The 18,482-nt window shown below is 46.2% G+C and overlaps 1 protein-coding gene across 2 annotated transcripts in view; it reads right to left on the minus strand.

The window, feature by feature from the left end:
- Nucleotides 1-18,482, minus strand: part of LOC147688905 (peroxisomal carnitine O-octanoyltransferase-like) — a 553,955-nt gene that overhangs the window by 132,493 nt on the left and 402,980 nt on the right. For both annotated transcript variants that reach the window (XM_086941801.1, XM_086941802.1), the window contains one exon: nt 1,012-1,113. In XM_086941801.1, coding sequence (XP_086797927.1) covers nt 1,012-1,113 — 102 coding nt within the window. The remainder of the gene's footprint in view (nt 1-1,011; nt 1,114-18,482) is intronic.

The raw sequence follows: 18,482 nt of genomic DNA on the forward strand, positions 1-18,482 counted from the left end.
CTGCCTGCACACAAACATGTAGGAGCATTGCAAGTTTCGGTCCACCGCTGTATGGAGCGTATGGACTAACTCCAGAATAAATGTAGTGCTTGGGGACTGCGCCTATATTTTAGACTTGGCTCAGGCCTCCATTTAGTATACCTATTGTGGGTGACGGGTGTTTGCTGGCACAGTTAATTACTTTCCACCCCATATGTAATACACATCCAAGACTCTTAAAATTATAATTTTTTTAATTAAATTAATTTAAATGACAACAATGAAAACACTTTTTCATTGTGCCTGTCTGAAAAACATTTTTTTTAATTCCAAACTCTTTTTAGCATCTGTATTTGCATTTGCTTAATGAAACATATCCTCACCGCCACAGAATCTATTTTCTGCAGGAATAACAGAGTATTGAAATTTTTTGGCTAAACTACAAGCTGAATGGGAGTGGTGAGTAAGGATTTTAAGTCTATATTGTATGAAATATATGCCTGTATGTGGATGCAAGAAAAAAGAAATGCTTTAAAATGGCAAAAACTGAAATACCTTATGGATCAGGATAAATCAAGATATTTTGGACTGTCATCGAACAGGATAACGTCTGTTATTTTACATTGTGAAAACTACACTGGACTACATTAATGATGGTTTAATTTAGATGTGACATGCTATTTATTTGCCATATATACCATGTGATAGGTATCTCAATGCCTACCAAAGCAGAACATCTTGAATTCTAAAAATACTGTCTGAAAGGGGTCAAGAAATCAATTTAAGAGGTGACAACATAAATAGCAGCTTCAGATCAGAATTGAAGAACATTGTAGGTAAATATATTGTAAATTTCTTTTTGTATATACAGGACACATTTAGATATCCGGTAGTTTGCTAGACACTTTGGCTCCATATATTGGAAAAAGATATTGAAATCTACTTGTGTCACATCAATTTTGGCCATGCCAATTCAAATGTGTGCTCTATTGAGCCAGAACTGGGTTCAAGAGTCAATGCGTAGTCACTTACGTCAGAGTTTGAACCAAAGGTACCATTCGCAAATGTTAAACAATTGTAGGATTTATCGCCCCAACGTATTGTTGGATCACCTGCCAGTAGAGCCAAGGATATCTGAAGGAAAACAATGACACATATTTCAATCATATGCCTCAAAATTATCATGTTTTAGGCACTTTTGCAACAGAGACAAGCAAACTTAAAGGTGACTGATAAGAGACAAATAACATCTGAGCTGCATGACAGTGACCTAAAGGAACACACAAACACTTAATAAATCAATGTTGATCAAGTGTTTTTAATTTTACAGATTCACACTCTACTAAATACTGAACATAAAATTATAAATCTACACAATAAAACCCAGACCTATCTAGCTCCTCCTGAACAAGAAATATGTGCTAGTGTGCTAGCTGGATTCTCATTGTTAAATAATGTAAAGCTAGTCCCTTCCTATGGTGTCTGACATGGAGATCTGATGTTAAACCACTACCTTTGAGAGTCAACAATGTAAAATCCCTTTCAATTGTATTTGCCAGGGTTCACAAGGTTTAAATCCTTCCAATTGGGGAACTCGGAAGAAGATGGCTGCGCACTGGGTATCTCGAGCATGATGCTCTGACCTCGACTGATTGGCCTGGCCCCATACAAGACCCAAAGTGGATATATGCTGCCGTGGCCTAACATGTTATGCTGGGAAGAAGTGCATGTTCTGACCGGGTCCAGTCAGCCCAATGAACCCACTGAGCTCGGTTATCGCAGATAATGGCATGGGATAGCATTGCGCACAGTGGGCAGGCAAGCGGGGGAAAGTCCAGAGGACAAGTTTGCATCACCAGCGTTGCAGTTACCAGGTGAGGAAAGCATGCCCGGGAAACCACTGGAGCGTGAGCGTGGCCCCCGATCTCAGCTGATTTTCTTCAGGGAAGGGGTTTAGGTAGGGTCCAGCCCTCATAGAGATTTAGGTGTGCAGGGAGAAAGAAGACCATGCCTTCTGGCCTACACACACTTTGAGCCACAAACCTGGTCGTTCCATACAGGAGTGCCCGGCATACCATGTAAGGGGGGTGAACATAGGGAGCAGTGAGAGCCATGCCTGTATAGTGCGTATGGTGTCAGCATATAGTACCAGCATTATGGGATAGATGCGAGGACAAAGGTGAGGGAACCTGACTCGAGATAACCTAACACTGGCGGAGTAGCTGTCCTTCTGAATATCAGGGAGACTCGGTCACAGTTCTGGACTCCACTTGGCACCCCATGTTGCCTTTCGATGTGTCCTTCTGAGGATTCGAAACAGTGCTTCACTCAACCCTGACCCTCAGCAGCTTCTTAGCAAACTCAAGGGTCCTCAAAGGCGCCACCACCACTTTGATAATGTTTTTAACTGCTGGGCTGCATTGCTCCCAGATCCTGTCTTGACATATTCACATCAGTGAAGTCGAAAAACAAAGGGTCCATAGAGACCTACTGTCGTGACCCGAGGTAAAGGGGGGGTTTTAAGCACCCAAAGGAAAGGCTTTCAGATGTTATGTTGTATGCAGATAGGGTTTATTATACAGAGTCACAAAAATAAAGCAATGGTTTGGTTAAAGAAGATCCTTCCTCGTGCACCGGTTCCAGGGTAAATCTGGAGGCCTGGGGTCCGAATTGGCACTCCAATCGAAGTCCAGGTCCAAGGTAGATGAAAAAGAAAAATAAAGAAAGAAGAAACAAAAACAGAACACTGGTCAGAGGACGCTGTCTGAGTCCATCTATATGGGAGTGGGGAGTGTGAGGGATATACCAACCCTACTAAGAGAGTGACCACCAGAAGAGTGAGAAACGGCATCCTCCCACAGGCCTACCCGTTCCCCCCCCGTGGCTTTGCAAAACTCAGTATACGTTGCCATACCTGTACTAGCCACCCTCCTCCAGGAGTGTGGTGGGACGTGGCGCGGTGCAGAAGTCCTCCGGTCGTCTCTCCGGATTCCAGGACTTGCAGTGGGGCCTAGGATTCGCCGGTAGTCATGTTGTCTTCGGCTTGCTTCTTTCACGGCGTCTTCTCATCTCCGGGTGCGTCTTTCCACTCCGTCACAAGCGCGCCTCCCGTTCTGGACACTTCCTCTATCAACATGCCAGGTCCATCGAATACGCTCCCTGAGGCCTATAGAGTCGTGCTCTAGTGCTCACGCCACGTCACCGCGTAGCGTGAGCGGCGGCCATCTTGGATCATGCTAGAAACGCGCGATTCGAGTGCCAGAGCCCGGGCAGAGAGACAGTAAGCTCGGCGCTCTCTGTATAGTGTAATAGTTGGAAATAAATAGAATTACTTATATACTCCACAGTGTCCTGTCGTCCTGGCAGGGAAAGTAGCAACTTTACAGTGGCGACGAGGCTGGGACCTACAACCAGTGGAAAAAATAGAGAAAGGAAGAAAAAGGTCAAGGGAGAAGAACCAGCACAGAGAAGCAAGACAGGCCCTATGCGAGAGAGACCAAGTCTGGTCATCCCAGGACATAGTCTCCCCCCCCAGTATCCTCCCATGTACCTGGTCTGACCATTCCCTCATCTCTTTCTCTATCACTACTGGCTCCCCTCACAAGCCCCTTCATCCCAAGAATGTTTTCTCCCGTAGCTGGAACCGTGTTGACTTGGCCTCCCTCTCTCACTCCCTTGCTTCTTCTCCCCCAGACCTCACTGGTATTCCCCTTGACTCACAGGCCGCTGCAGTTGGTAACTGGCTCTCTTCTGCATGTGACTTAGTAGCCCCCCTCAAGCTAGTCAAATCCATCCGCCCTCACGAGGCTCACCGTTGGTTTAGCCTGGAGCTCAAGACTCTTAAACTGGAGCTTAGACGCTCAGAGCGCCTTTGGCGCCGCAGCTACTGGCCTGACCATAAGGCCAAATACAAAACCCTTCTTAAGGAGTACAAGCAGGCCATATTGGCCACTAAGACCAAGTACTTCTCTGAACAAGTGGCGCTCTCGGCCAACAAAGCTAAAGAAATTTTCTCCTTGGTAAACAACTTGGCCACCTCTGATCGTGCTTGCCCTCACTTCACTCCCTCCCAGGCCCTCTGCTCTTCTCTTAACAACTTCTTTATCGAGAAGATTGTAAAAATCAAATCTAACATCTTGGTCACTCCTTTTACTCCTCCTCACTCTGCTCCCTCTGCGCCTAAATCCTCCTTCTCCTCTTTTCCCCCCCTCCCCTTGGACTCTTTCCTAGCTCTGCTCACCAAAATCAAGTCTGGTTCCCCCACTGACTGTGCCCCTGCCCGTATTCTTAAAACCCTTTTTTCTTCCTGTCCTGATACCCCTCTCTCCTTTCTTAATGCCTCTCTTTCCACTGGTTTGGTCCCTTCTTCATTCAAATCTGCTATTGTCTCCCCCATTCTTAAAAAGCCTGGTCTCGACTCTTCTCTTCCCTCTAACTTCAGACCTATCTCTCTTCTCCCTTATCTTGCTAAAATTCTTGAATCTTACGTTACTTCCTGTCTTTCTGTTTATGTTGAACAGAACCAGCTTCTGGCTTCTCACCAAGCTGGTTTCCGTTCGGGTCATTCGACCGAAACCGTGGTGTTAGCCGTCCTCGACGAGCTTAAGGCCAAGGCCGACGTCAACTCCCCCCAAGCTTTGATCCTCCTCGACTTGTCCGCTGCGTTTGACACGGTCGACCATAACATTCTTCTGGACCGTGTCAGCGCAGCGGGCATACGAGGTTCTGCCTTCTCCTGGATCACCTCCTTCCTGACAGGGCGTTCTCAAGCCGTTCACCTTCCCGGCTTCTCTGCTTCTCCCCTCCCGGTGCCCTGTGGGGTCCCCCAAGGTTCCTCTCTCTCTCCTCTTCTTTTCAATCTCTATATTCACCCTCTTATCTCTTCCCTTCTTGAGCTGGGGGTCTCTGTGTATAACTACGCTGACGACCTCCAGCTCGTCTTTGATCTTTCCTCTTCTTCTCACTCTCTATCCTTTTTTCACTCTACCATGGTCTTTATCTCTGGGTGGATGAGCGCCAATCACCTCAAGCTCAACCCAGATAAGACTGAGCTTGTCCTGATTGGCGGCTCATCCAGTCCCTGGTCCCCTGCTTTCTGGCCTCCCATCCTTGGCCCCCCTCCCACCCCCGTTCCCTCTGTTAAAACTTTGGGCATCAAGGTCAGACAGGACCTGTCCATGCATGGCCAGGTCAGTGCCGTGGTGTCCTCCTGTTTTCTCTCCCTCCGAATGATCCGGAAAATTTCTCGTTTCTTTTCTCTTGACTCCCTTAAAATCATTATTTCCGCCCTTATCACTTCCCGCCTTGATTATGGCAATAGCTTGTTCGCTGGCATCCCTGCCTATGAAACCCGCCGCTTACAAGCTATCCAGAATCAGGCCGCCCGTCTCATTTTTCACTTGCCCAAAACCCATCACATCACTCCCGTCCTCAAATCCCTTCACTGGTTGCCCATTTTGCAGAGATCTCTGTTTAAACTAGGGTGCCTTGTTTATCGGGCCCTTGATCACTCTGCACCGGCTTTCATCAATTCTTTGATTTCCCGTCACACCCCTGCCCGCACTCTCCGCTCATCATCTTCTGCCCTCCTCGCTGTTCCCCGCTTTCACAAATCTCGCACTGGTGGAACCCGTTTTTCTGTTCTTGCTCCCCGGTTCTGGAACTCCCTTCCTCTTTCTATGCGTTCGATCCCTATTTTTTCTCATTTCCGTAAAGCGCTGGAAACTTTTCTGTTTGCCCTGGCCTACCCCTGCTAAACCTCCTGGCCCTGTCTGTTCGGTTCTTCAGAGCTCCCAGCGCCAGGAAGCCGTTTGGCCATCGTGCGCTTTACAAATATTTTTCATTCATTCATTCATTCATTCATTCATTCATTCAGAGCAAGAACACTACAGAGAGTGTGGCAGAAGCGAAAAGAGACGCACCGAGCAGGGTGCAGGCCGGCACGACCAGGTACAAGGACAGCCATCCCCAAGGTACAGAGGAAGGAACAGCCCCAGGTAATACCACGCAGGGAAAGGAAGGGATGCAGAAGGGAAGAAAGACAGGCGCCCACAGTCACCCGACAAATGAGAATATACAACTCGGGGAAGTACGGCAAGGGGTGAGCCTCGAACCGGACAGGGGCCCTGGCGGAGTCAAGGAGAAGAGGAGAGGTGCAGAGAGTCCCCAATTTCAACCAGAGCAGGGGGAGGAGAATGCGCACCAGGCAGTCCCAAGAGCCAGAAAACAGCACCGAAAAAACACGAAGAAATGAGCGCACAAGCGTCTTCAATGACAACTCCAATCCCATTCCTATCAAAACCGGGGGAGCCCCTGATGAAATGGGAAGACTGGAGAGAGTACATTCTCACTTATATAGAAGCTCTGGAAGACGAGAATGAAGAGGCATTCACGAGTAAAAGAAAAAAGAGAATATTCCTACACAGCCTGGGCCCAGAAGGGATCAGGGTATTCCAAAACCTGGTATCCAAGCTGCAGATGATGACGTGTTTGCGCATGCCATAGAGGAACTTAATGACCATTACAGGCCAGCAGTATGCACGTCCATAGATCGGTATAATTTCCAGCAGCGGAAGCAAGAAATAGGAGAGTCAATTGACGAGTATGTGGCAGCATTGAAGAAATTAGCGACAACGTGCAAATTCGACGTGCTACATGACGATTTCATCAAGGACCAGATAGTGATGCACACCACTAACAAAACAGTGCAAGACAAGTTGTGGGCGAGCGGCGATTCCAAACTAAAGGAAGTGATTGCGATCGTGAAAAAGGCTGAGTTAACAATGCAGCCAAGAGAGAACCAGTCGTGAGGCCTATGGTGAACAAGGTCGATGACGAAGAACCCACGGGAAGGAATAAAGGCACAGTGACAAATAGAAGAGGGCCCAACAAATGGCTGGGGAAACAGGTGCAGCAAGGGAAGCAAAGCAGAGGAGCCAGAAACGTGTGCTATCGATGCGGCAGCCAGGCCCACGAGGCCTATAACAAGAGATGCCCTGCGTTCCGAGTGAAGTGCATGTTCTGCGGCATAACAGGGCACTACGAAAAGGTGTGTCGTCGGAAAGCAGGCCGCAACACGGTGAAGTACGTGGATCGAGACCAAGAAGATGCAGAGGAGAGAAGGCAAGAGGAAGAAGACACAGTGCTGTGTATTGAAGATCAAGTACTGGGTGTGAATGTCCGAAGATCGAACAAACCGCAGTGCGACATGCTAATAGGAGGTGTGCAGATAAGCATTGTTGTAGACTCGGGATCACCCTATACAATCCTCCAAAGAGCAGTATGGAACGAGAAGTTTAAGCCCCACTTGGGACCACGATTGGAACCTCCGGATAAAAGACCGGTCTTGTACACGGGAGAACGAATCCCTATGGATACTGAGCGTTAAAATTTGAATTCAGCAAACGGAGTGCGGAGTGCAAACTGTATGTGGCGGAAAAGGGCCCGTCGGTCCTCGGCTGGATGGATCAAGGAGATCTGGGCATAAAAATAGACCCAGGAGGAGACATACAAGTGCTGATGACGGCACAGGAACAATTGCCGGACCTAGAAAAATTGAAGAGGTACTTCCCCAAGGTGTTCGGCGGGAAAGTCGGGAAGCTGGAAAAGTTCACACACAGGATAGAACTCAAGGATAATGCCACACCAGTATCGCATAAAGTACAAAATGTCCCCATTGCAGTGAGAGAAGCAGTGCAACAGGAATTGCGTGGGCTGGAGAAGAATGGGATAATCAAGCCCATAAATTGCACGGAGTGGCTGGCGCCTCTGGTAGTGGTAATGAAGCCCAACGGCAAGGTCCGGCTGTGTGTGGACCTTAGAGAATTGAACAAGTGCATTGTGGTGGAAAAGTTTCCATTACCCCGCATTGAGGAAATGTTGGCCAAGACCAAAGGAATAAAGTGGTATTCCACCATTGATCTGACGTCGGCATATCACCAAATAGCACTACACCCGGAAAGCAGGAAGTTAACATCGTTCATAACACCCTTTGGGTGTTATCAATTCTGCAGAATGCCATTTGGACTTGCCTCGGCGGCGGCTGTCTTCCAGAAACTCATGCACCGTCTCTTCAAAGACATGGAAGGAGTACAGTACTTCCAGGACGACATCCTGGTGATGGGGAAGGACCGGAGAGACCACAACACTAAATTAGCCAAGGTACTGAATGTTCTGGAAGAAAAAGGCCTGACAGCAGAGTGGGAGAAGTGCCGTCTAGGGATGGCTTCAGTCACCTACCTTGGATATGAAATAGGAGAGCAAGGTATCACACCAAAAATGGATAACGTGAAAGCCATCTGCGACGCCCCGCCTCCCTCCAGCAAGGAAGAAGTCAGATCCTTTCTAGGGATGGCTGAGTATTACAGTAAATTCGTACAGCATTTTGCCACCAAGAGACATCATATGAGGCAACTCACAAGGGAAAAGACGGCGTTCGTATGGACCGAAGAAACGCAGAAAGAATTTGAGGGTATCAAGAAGGACGTCAGCGAAGCCATACCCCTGCAAGGGTATGACCCACAAGGACAAACGGTGTTGAAGACAGATGCCAGTGACAAAGGACTGGGAGCAGTCCTTATGCAAGAAAGGAGAAATGGAACAACGGAACCACTAAGCATTGCTTCCAGAGCCCTATCAGATACAGAAAAGAAGTTCAGTGTCATAGAGAAGGAGATGCTGGCAGTAGTATGGGCCATGGGCAAATTTTGCCAGTTCTTGTGGGGCACGAGATTCTAATTAAAGACAGACCACAAACCACTCGTAAGAGTACTTACGTCCAGGAGACATGCAAGCGCTACCCCCAGGATAGCCAAGATGACCCTGAAATTACTAGAGTACCGATATGACGTGGAGTACATTCCGGGAAGCAAGAATAAGGTAGCCGACTACCTTAGCAGAGTTGCAGCGAAGAGATGATGGCTTTGATAGAAGACCCGGAGAAAGTAATCAGCAATCAAGAGTGGATGGAAGCATACAGAGAGGACCGGGACATCCAAGAAGTGAAGGAACACATAGTTGGCGGGTGGCCTGAAAAAAGACACCTACGGACAACCCTCAGGAAATTCTATGAAGTGAGAGAAGAATTGTCCTTAGACGATAAAGGAGCCTTCCTGTACAGAGGAGACAAAGTTGTACCCCCTGCGGTGTTATACCTCGGTTGTTGACGATACTACATGAAGGTCACCTGGGTATCGTGAAAACCAAGAGGAGGGCCAAGCAGGGATATTGGTGGCCAGGCATGGACATACAAACAGAGAGACATGTGAGAGAGTGCGACCAATGCCAACGAGCGGATAAGACGATGACGCTGTTGAGGCCAGCCCTAGGAAAATTCACAAACCCGAAGAAGCCGTGGGAGGAGCTATCTATAGATATATTAGGACCCATTCTGTATGACCAAGGGACTCCAAAATATCTATGTGCCGTAGTGGACAGAACCTCGAAATGGCCTGAAGTACACATTCAAGAGGAAATGGACACTGAGACGATACTCAAGTTCCTCACTGCGACCTTCCTCAGGGAAGGTATTCCCAAGTCAATATTAACTTTATTAAGTGACAACGGTCCCCAGTTTACCTCAGAGAAATGGCTTAAATATATGGAGAGAAATGGGATCACATCCAAACATACTTCCATATATCATCCAGCTGAAAATGGACAAGTGGAACGCTTCAACAGAGTGCTAATACGGTCCATCCAGGCAGCCATCATGATGGGAAAAGACTGGGAAAAGGAGGTCTAAAACATGATATGGTTCCTACCGCATCACCCCGACGAGCACGGGGTACAGCCCCTTCCAAATTCTAAGGGGTAGAAATCCCTTCACAAAAGATAACTTGGTGTGGAAGGAGAAGACTGTAACCAGTAAATGGTACCCTGCTGTGGTGCAGTACAATCTGGAAAGAGCCCAAACAATTTATACGGAACATTATAACAGAAGGAAGAATGTGAAGGAAACATCTTTGGAGGAAGGAGAATGGGTCAGGGTCAAGTTGGCGGTTTTACAGAAGAAAGGTGACAGCAAATACAGCCGACTCTTGCAAGTAAAAGAGGTGTATGACCGAGCAGCGTTGCTCAGTGATGGGAACGTGTGGCCCCAGGATTGCATGTCCCGGTGCAATAAGATCTTACATTGGCTCCCTGAAGACCGGGAGCAAGAGGCGACAGATCGGAGGACACTGGAGGATGACAGCACGAACCAGGAAGGAGAAGGAGGCATGGAAATGGCAGAAATGGAAACAGAGCAAAGGGGCAGTGAAAGTCCAAGAGCAGAGGTACAACCCCGAGGAGAGAGAGAAACTCCCCGCAGAGAAAGACTGTGTACCCAAGAAGGTAGATAGATGGGGTCTACAATGATCAGTGCAAGAGAAGTGACTTCCCCCCCGGTAAGACATACAAGGGGGGGCCAGATTGATTGTGAGGCCTTCTAGGTATCGAGACTTTGAGCTGGGAGAAGAAAAGTAAGCTGACACACAGAGACTGCCATTTCCTTGTTTAACATAAAAGGGGGAGATATGTAGAGTCGCGCTCTAGTGCTCACGCTACGTCACCGCGTAGCGTGAGCGGCGGCCATATTGGATCGTGCTAGAAACGCGCGATTCGAGTGCCGGAGCCCAGGCAGAGAGGCAGCAAGCTTGGCGCTCTCTGTATAGTGTAATAGTTGGAAATAAATAGAATTACTTATATACTCCACAGTATCTGTCCTTGCAGGGAAAGTAGCAACTTTACAAGGCCGACGTCACGCCTTTGGACTTCTCCCCCTGCGACCTTCGAGGGAAGTTAACGGGACCGACCTCGTCCCGTACCTGTGCCAGCAGGATAGTAGCGTCAACAAGAGTCCCCGAGTCCAAATCCCCGAGTCTTCCCAACACCTACCTTCAAAATAGTCCCACAATGAACTTCGCTAAGACAATGTTTGAAATGGCGCCCAACATTCCTCCAGCCCTCACAAAATCCGACCTAGAAGACTGCCTTGAAGTAGTCCATTTAAAGTATGAAAAACGCTGTTCAGTGAAATGGCCTAACAGCACGCAGAGCTACGTCAATATATCAAAGATCTTCAAAGCAATCTTTAAACACTTCATCAGCGGACAACCAAGGTGAAAAATCATCTGAAATGTGTGAGCCAAATAATGCACTCCTCAATAGCGATGCTTGAGTCGCAGACCCAGTATCTCAGAGAAAAATAAGAGGACTTGGAGAATAGAAAGAACATCTGGGTTCATAGCCTAAGGAAGAAGCAGAAGGACAAGGCACCTAACTATTCCTCTAGAGCCTATTTAGAGAAATCCTCCATGCTGACCAGAGCACTTCAATAGAAATAGTTTGGGATTGTAGTGGAGATGCGCTCTGAGGAAATGGAGGCCAAACGCAGAGATATTGTCGTCAAAATCATGCATCACATACATAAAGAAAACACCCTTCTCAAAGCAATAAAAGACGCTCAGGTCACCGTCAGAGACTACACCATTTCAGTATATCAAAATATTTCGAGGACCACACTGCAGAGATGGAAAGAGTTACATCGTGTTGCTCAGGAACTGAACAAACAGCAGATTTGGTGTAGATGGGCATTTCCAACAGGCCCGCAATTCCACGTCCAAGGGCGTGAAAGAACCATTCAAGTTGTGAGAGGGGGTATCCGGCTTGTGTCACCATGTGAATCACAGGGGGGCAGAAATCAGAGACTGGGGTTAAACAAAACCAGGGGAGCAAAACCGACAACAAATCCACTAGCCAATTCCCAATGCAATAAAGCCTCAAGGAAATACTGACAGGTGGGTAGTGGGTCTTTGTCAGAGGGGTGACGCTTTGATAGAGCTAGAGCCTGACAGGGCCCCTGAGAAGGAAGCAGATGGTGTGGGAGAACACTGTGATGGGGCCCTGCCTGTTCATCATCTCATAGACTTCCTGATATTCAGTTTTGTAATGCATTCCTTGGGGGAGATATGAGCCAATGAGGACAGTGGAAATAGGAATATTAATCTTTATCTTCCTATTTACGTTGTTTTGTTTGAGTTCAGTGTTACCCTCTAGTTGGGGACCTCAATACTTAAAGGCCATCGAACTTACTTATGTCTAATACCCCTCCTGTGGTATAAACCATCAACCAGGACTGTCCAGCTACCTCTGTCCTGGGCTTTTCTATCAATCTAACTCCAGGCGTAACCCATCTCCTTGCAATCAGCCTCAAGGCATCGGGCCAGGTGTTTCTTGGCCTTCCTCTTTTCCTTTTCCCTTGAGGATTCCAGGTCAGGGTTTGCCTGGTGGTGTTTGGAGCAAGATTGTGGAGGGTGTGACCTATCCAGCCCCAGTATCTTTTCATTATTTCTTCATGAGTAGGGAGATGGAAAGTTTGCTGCCATAGATAGTTGTTGCTGATGATGTTTGTCCAGCAGATTTGGAGGATTTTCCTCAGACAGGTGTTGATGAAGGTCTGGACTCCTTTGGTGATGATCACTGTTGTCCTCCAACTTTCTGCTCCATACAGAAGGACCGATTTTACAATAGTGTTTTAAAAAGCAGATCTTGGTTTAAATCTCTAGGTCCTTGGAACTCCAGATCGTCTTTAGCTAAATGAAGGCTGCCCTTGCTTTGCTGTTTCTTGGCTTGCCATTGGCATCTGTGCTGCCCGGCTTCTCTATGACACTGCCCAGGTAGATGAAGGCCCAAATTTGTGCAGATATGGCTTACGCATTGTCGTTGTTCTCTTGCATCTGCAGATGGGTATGAGAGAATAGGGCTAAGTCGTCTGCAAAGTCCAGGTCGTCGAGCTGCATTCAGGGTGTCTACTGGATCCAATTCTTCTACTTACTGTTGATTTCTTCATGATCCAGTCTATGGGCAGCAGGAAGAGAAAAGGCAAAAGTAAACAATGCTGCTGGATTCCAGTTCTCACTTGGAAGGCTTCCGTGAGTTGTCCTGAATGGGCTATCTTGCAGGTCACTCCCTTGTAAAACAACAACAGACAAAGTAATTTCCTTCAGTGCTAGAGACTTCTTTGGCGATGTATATTTTTGAGTCAAAAAGGAAAATGTTACTTACCTTGAAAGCATCTGTTTGTGGCATGTAGCGCTGTAGATTCATATGCTGTGTATACTCCTGCCATCTAGTGTTGGACTTCGACATGTACAACTTCTTTTTTTTCCGAAGAAGTGTTTTAAGTATAGTGACTATTCCCTTAGCTGGTGGAGCGTATGAGCATAGACTCCATGGTCAAGATCATATTCCCGCTCGGTGGGTGAAGATGCATGTATAGCATAACTAAGCGTACAGATGTCCATGCAGTAGAAAAGAACAATGGTAAAGGAAAGCTATCTGCAGCAACCAACAGCTTCTGGGGCGGAAGGCGGCACATGCGAATCTACAGCACTACGTGCCATGAACAGATACTTTACGATAAGTAACATTTTCTATTTGTGGCATGTATAGCTGTAGATATACATGCTGTGCATAGACTGTAGAACACTTACACCTCTAAGGCAGTGACTAACCAGAGAGTGTTGCAGAGCATCAGAAAAGTGTATGCAGGACAGCTTGGCCCACTTGGATTTGCTGTCTTACTAGGACATCCGCACAATAATGTTTGGTGAACATCGCGATGTGGACCAAGTGGCTACTTTTCAGATGTTAACTACTGGAATGTTGCCTAAGAATACCGCTGAGACTGCATCTTTTATGTGTAGAATGTGACCTTGGCAGAGCAGAGGGCTGACGTTTGACATAGGAGGCTTGAATACATTTGAGCAGCTAGCAAGCAATTCCTGCTTTTGGAATGGTAGTACCTTTGTGTGATTTTGAAAAAGTCACAAATAGATGGTGCGTTTTACAAAATGGTTTTGTCCTATCAATGTAGTACTAGGGCTCTCTTTACATCTAGTGTGTGAAGTGCCCGCTCTGCTACTGAGTTTGGATGCGGAAAGAACTCTGGCAGTTCAATTGTCTGGTTCAGTTGGAAAGAGGAGATCACCTTGGGTAGGAATTTTGGATTAGTCCTAAGGATTATCTTGTCAGTGTGCACCTTAAAAAAAGGTTCCGCTAATGTGAGTGCTTGGATTTCGTTTACGTGTTTAAGGGAAGTAATGGCAACTAGAGGCCACCTTTCACAATAAAAATTGTAGAGGACATGAATGAAGGGGTAAAATGTGTGCCCAATAAGTCTTGTAAGGACAATATTAAGATTCCAGGATGGGACTGGGGATATGCTAGTAGGGAAAACCATTTGAGTCCTTCCATGAAAACTTTGATGACAGGGACTCTGAACAAGGAGGAGTGATGCATATTCTTTAAGTATGCTGCTCCGCAGCCAGATGCATGAGCCAGACCTGATTGTCACAGGCACAATAGATAGCAGACAATGTCTTGCACTATTGGTTTTAAAGGAACAATATGTTTGTCTAAACAATAGTGGACAAATCTCTTACTCTATACAGCAAAGAAGGCTTATGTAGTTGGGCAACAAGCTTCCCTGCGGATGACCATGCACTAAGGGGGACAATTTAGGTATCCAAACTCTAGGACCTCAGGAGCCAGATCGCTAGGTTGAGCTGTTTGGGATTGGGATGCCTCAGTATCCCTGGTGTTGCATGAGAAGGCCTGGCTTGTTGGGAAGTTACTTGTGAGGAATAACCAATAGGTCTAGGAGGTTGGTGAACCAAGGTTGTCTGGCCCACATGGAATGGTCCCAGGATGCTTGTTTCTGGTTCAGGGAAGACCTAGCTTGGCAGTTCGGGCTGGACTGTTCCTGTGAGGCACAGGGTCAAGACTGATTTGCATATAGCTGGGTCTGAACTGAGGTGGCAAAGTGAGCTAAAGAATGATGATGGATTCAACCCAGATCTGTGACTGGGGATGAGTGTCCATCATCTCCTTGTGTTTGCTTTGGCCCACTTGTAAGCCACCAGAATTAGCTTTCAAACCATGTATGAAATGAGTGGGAGAGGTGGAAAAGCACTGGCAAATATCCCTGACCAATTCATCCACAGTGCATTTCCCCTGGACTGTGGGTGCGGGAACCTGGAGGCGAAGCTTAGGCATTTGGCATTTTTGGGGGTTGTAAACAGATCTATGTCTGGGAATCCTCAACCCGGAAAGCAGTGGAGCACGACTCCAGGGAGGATTCCCACTCATTGACTTATTGCGGCATCCTGCCGAGCAGGTCTGAAAAGCTGTTGTCCACTCCCGGAAGATACTCTGCTAGGAGGTGGACCTTGTGGTGAATCGGCCATCACTAAATGTCCTATGCCCACTTTGATAGTTGGGAGGAGTGAGTGCCCCCCCCCTGTTGCTGAAGGTATTACATAGTAGTCATGTTGTCTCTCTTGATCAAGACTGTTTTGTGATGAATGTGCAAGAGAACGCTTTGAGCGCCAAATGGACTGCCAGCATCTCCAGGTAATTAATGTGATAATATCTGTTGGAGAGGAGTCCACAAGCTCTGAACAGTGATGTTCTGTAGATCTACCACCTATCCTGTGAGGGAAGGGTTTGTGGTAATGGTCACTTAATTAAATTCAGGACAGGCCTGCCTTACAACAGATTGTTGCTGTTTCACCATTACAGAGAGCAATGAGTGATGGCCTTTATCAACACTAGATCTTCCTATTGACCTTCCGCTTGTGATCACTGTGCTGTCAGGCACTCTCGGACCGAATACATGTGTAACTGGGCATGTGGAACTATGATGATGCAAGAGGCCATCATGCCAAGGAGGCTCAGATTGTGCGTACTGTTAGCTGACGATCATGTTGAAAAAGAAGCAGCAGGGACTGAAAGGCTTGAACTTGAACAAGACTAGTGTAAGCCTTTTCGGAAATCAAGTTTAAGACTTCCCCAAGGACGGCTTGAATATGTAGTGGCTGTAGATGGAATTTACCCTCATTGATGGAAATCCCAGATTATAAAGGAGATCTAAAGCAATCTGTGTGTGGGTGAGGTAGAGGTGCTTGCATGAGCTCTTTATCTGTCTGTCGCCGAGGTAAGCGAAGGCGTGGACACCACTCCTCCGCAGAGGAGCAGCAGCAACACCCAGGCTTTTGGTATAATCCCTGGGCACAGTGCTAATCCATTGTGCTTTGCACGCGTTTGTTCAAATCCCATCCTCGTCACCAGTCTTAAACAGAGAGTTCACACCCCAGGAAAGGTTTGAAAGATGTATTGCTTTGGAAGTTGTAATGAATACAGGCAGTTGTCAGCACACACCAACGTCTCTGCACAGCTCCAATGCTCATATGCTTGTTACCCTGTTGCCTTCATGAAATGCTGGCATCAACATTCCAAAAGGGCACAAATGCCATGAGCAACACCTTACAGCGCAATCACGAGCCGTGTAGGCCCACAAGTTAAGATACAACAGTAACCCCGAAGGGTAGAACCTTGAATTGGTAGTGCTGGCCACCTACCATGAAGCTGAGGTACCTTTGATGCACTGGATGGATTGGGATGTGGAAATAGGCATACTCCAAGTCGTGGGTGGTCATGAAGTCGCCTTGTAATAGAAGTGGGATGACATTCTGTAGCATGACCATGTGGAAGTGCTCCGACAGGATGTACAAGTTGTGGGGCCAAATGTCTAGATTGGCCTGAAAGCCCCATCAATTTATGAATTAGAAAATACAAGGAGTATACCCCTGTGCCATGTTTGTGGTGTGGCCCTGGCTCTATGACCCCCTGGTGCAAAGGAGCAGCTACTTCCTCCTAAAAGTGGTGCTAGTTTTGAGGTGAAAGGTAGTGTTTGCGTGGTTAGATGTTTGATGGTGTGGCATTGAGCTCCAGACAGTAACTGTGTTCCACAATAGCCAGGACCCACTGGTCTGATGTGATGTTTCTCTATTGTGGCAGGAATCCCAGCAAACCCCCCTGACTGGTGGTGTGTGGCCAGGGGGAAGAAAAACGGGGTTACTGCCTTTGAGGTATTGCCCCTGAATGAACCCTTGGGGTATCCCTAGGTAGCTTGGGGTTGCTGTTGCTGCTTCTGATAGAAGGGGAGGTGGGATTTGTACCGGCATGAAAATGTGTGCAGCGAAAAGTAGAACAAGTGGAAAGTGATAGTAGAGTTCCCATTGTTTTGTCTGTATCTGTGTCATTTTGTATTTTCACCAGCATCTGATAAACTTGTGGGCTAAATCGACATTCTCCATCGAATGACATGTTGATCAGATGCTGTTGAACATCTGGCTTAAAGTCAGAGATATGACGTTAAGTGTGTCTGAGAATAATGATACTGGAGTTTACTCCCCTGGTTGCGGTGTCTGCCATGCCAAGGGCACATCTAATAGAAGTATTGGAGATGGTATGCCCTTTCAAAACAATTTCCTGAGCCCGCTGCTTTTACTGATCAGAGAGGTTTTGTATAAGCTTCCCCATTTTATCCCACTGGGCACTAATGAATCACTGACTGACGAGCAACCATTCAACCCCCCCAAACCCCAGCGCATCCAATTTCTTACTTTCCTTATCCGGAGGCAGGGCCGGTGCCCTGGGCATTTGTTCTTTGACCGGGCAACATGTACCACCAAACAAGTCGGGCAGGAGTTGTCTTGTAATGTAGGGTAGATTTGAGGACCACCTTTGGCCTTCACTGTGTCTCTAAACACCTCCTGCATTGGCTTAAGAAGGATGTATGGCGTTACAACGCATAATTTTACATCGCATACCATTACAACGTGATTTTTACAACGCAGGAACCATCACAATGCATGCCTTTACAACGCATGTCATTACATAGCAGATGCTATTACAACGCATGCCATTACAACGTAAGTATAGGTAAGTATATCTTTTTTAAAAAAATGTAATTAAGTTAATTTAATTAATTTAATTAATTTAATTTAAATAATTTTAAAAATTGAAATTAATTTAATTTAATTAATTTAATTTAATTAATTTAATTTAATTAATTTTAAAATTGTAATAATTTAATTTAATTAATTTAATTTAAATAATTTAATTAATTTTAAAATTGTAATTAATTTATTTTAATTAATTTTAAAATTGTAATTAATTTAATGTAATTAATTTTAAAATTGTAATTAATTTATTTTAATTAATTTAATTTAAATAATTTAATTTAATTAATTTAAAAATTGTAATTATTATAATTTAATTAATTTAATTTAATTAATTTAATTAATGTAATTTATTTAAAGTCGTTTTTTTAAAAAACTGAACCCTAAAAATACCACTGTACCCCTTAACCCAAACCTAGCCCTGAACCCTAAAAATACCCCTGTACCCCAAAACCCAAACCTAGCCCTGAACCCTAAAAATACCCCTGTACCCCATAACCCAAACCTAGCCCTGAACCCTAAAAATACCCATGTACCCCAAAACCCAAACCTAGCCCTGAACCCTAAAAATACCCCTGTACCCCAAAACCCAAACCTAGCCCTGAACCCTAAAAATACCCCTGTACCCCATAACCCAAACCTAGCCCTGAACCCTAAAAATACCCCTGTACCCCAAAACCCAAACCTAGCCCTGAACCCTAAAAATACCCCTGTACC

Source organism: Lissotriton vulgaris, chromosome 10 (genome assembly GCF_964263255.1).
Source record: "Lissotriton vulgaris chromosome 10, aLisVul1.2, whole genome shotgun sequence".
In the NCBI taxonomy this organism is placed as follows: domain Eukaryota; kingdom Metazoa; phylum Chordata; class Amphibia; order Caudata; family Salamandridae; genus Lissotriton; species Lissotriton vulgaris.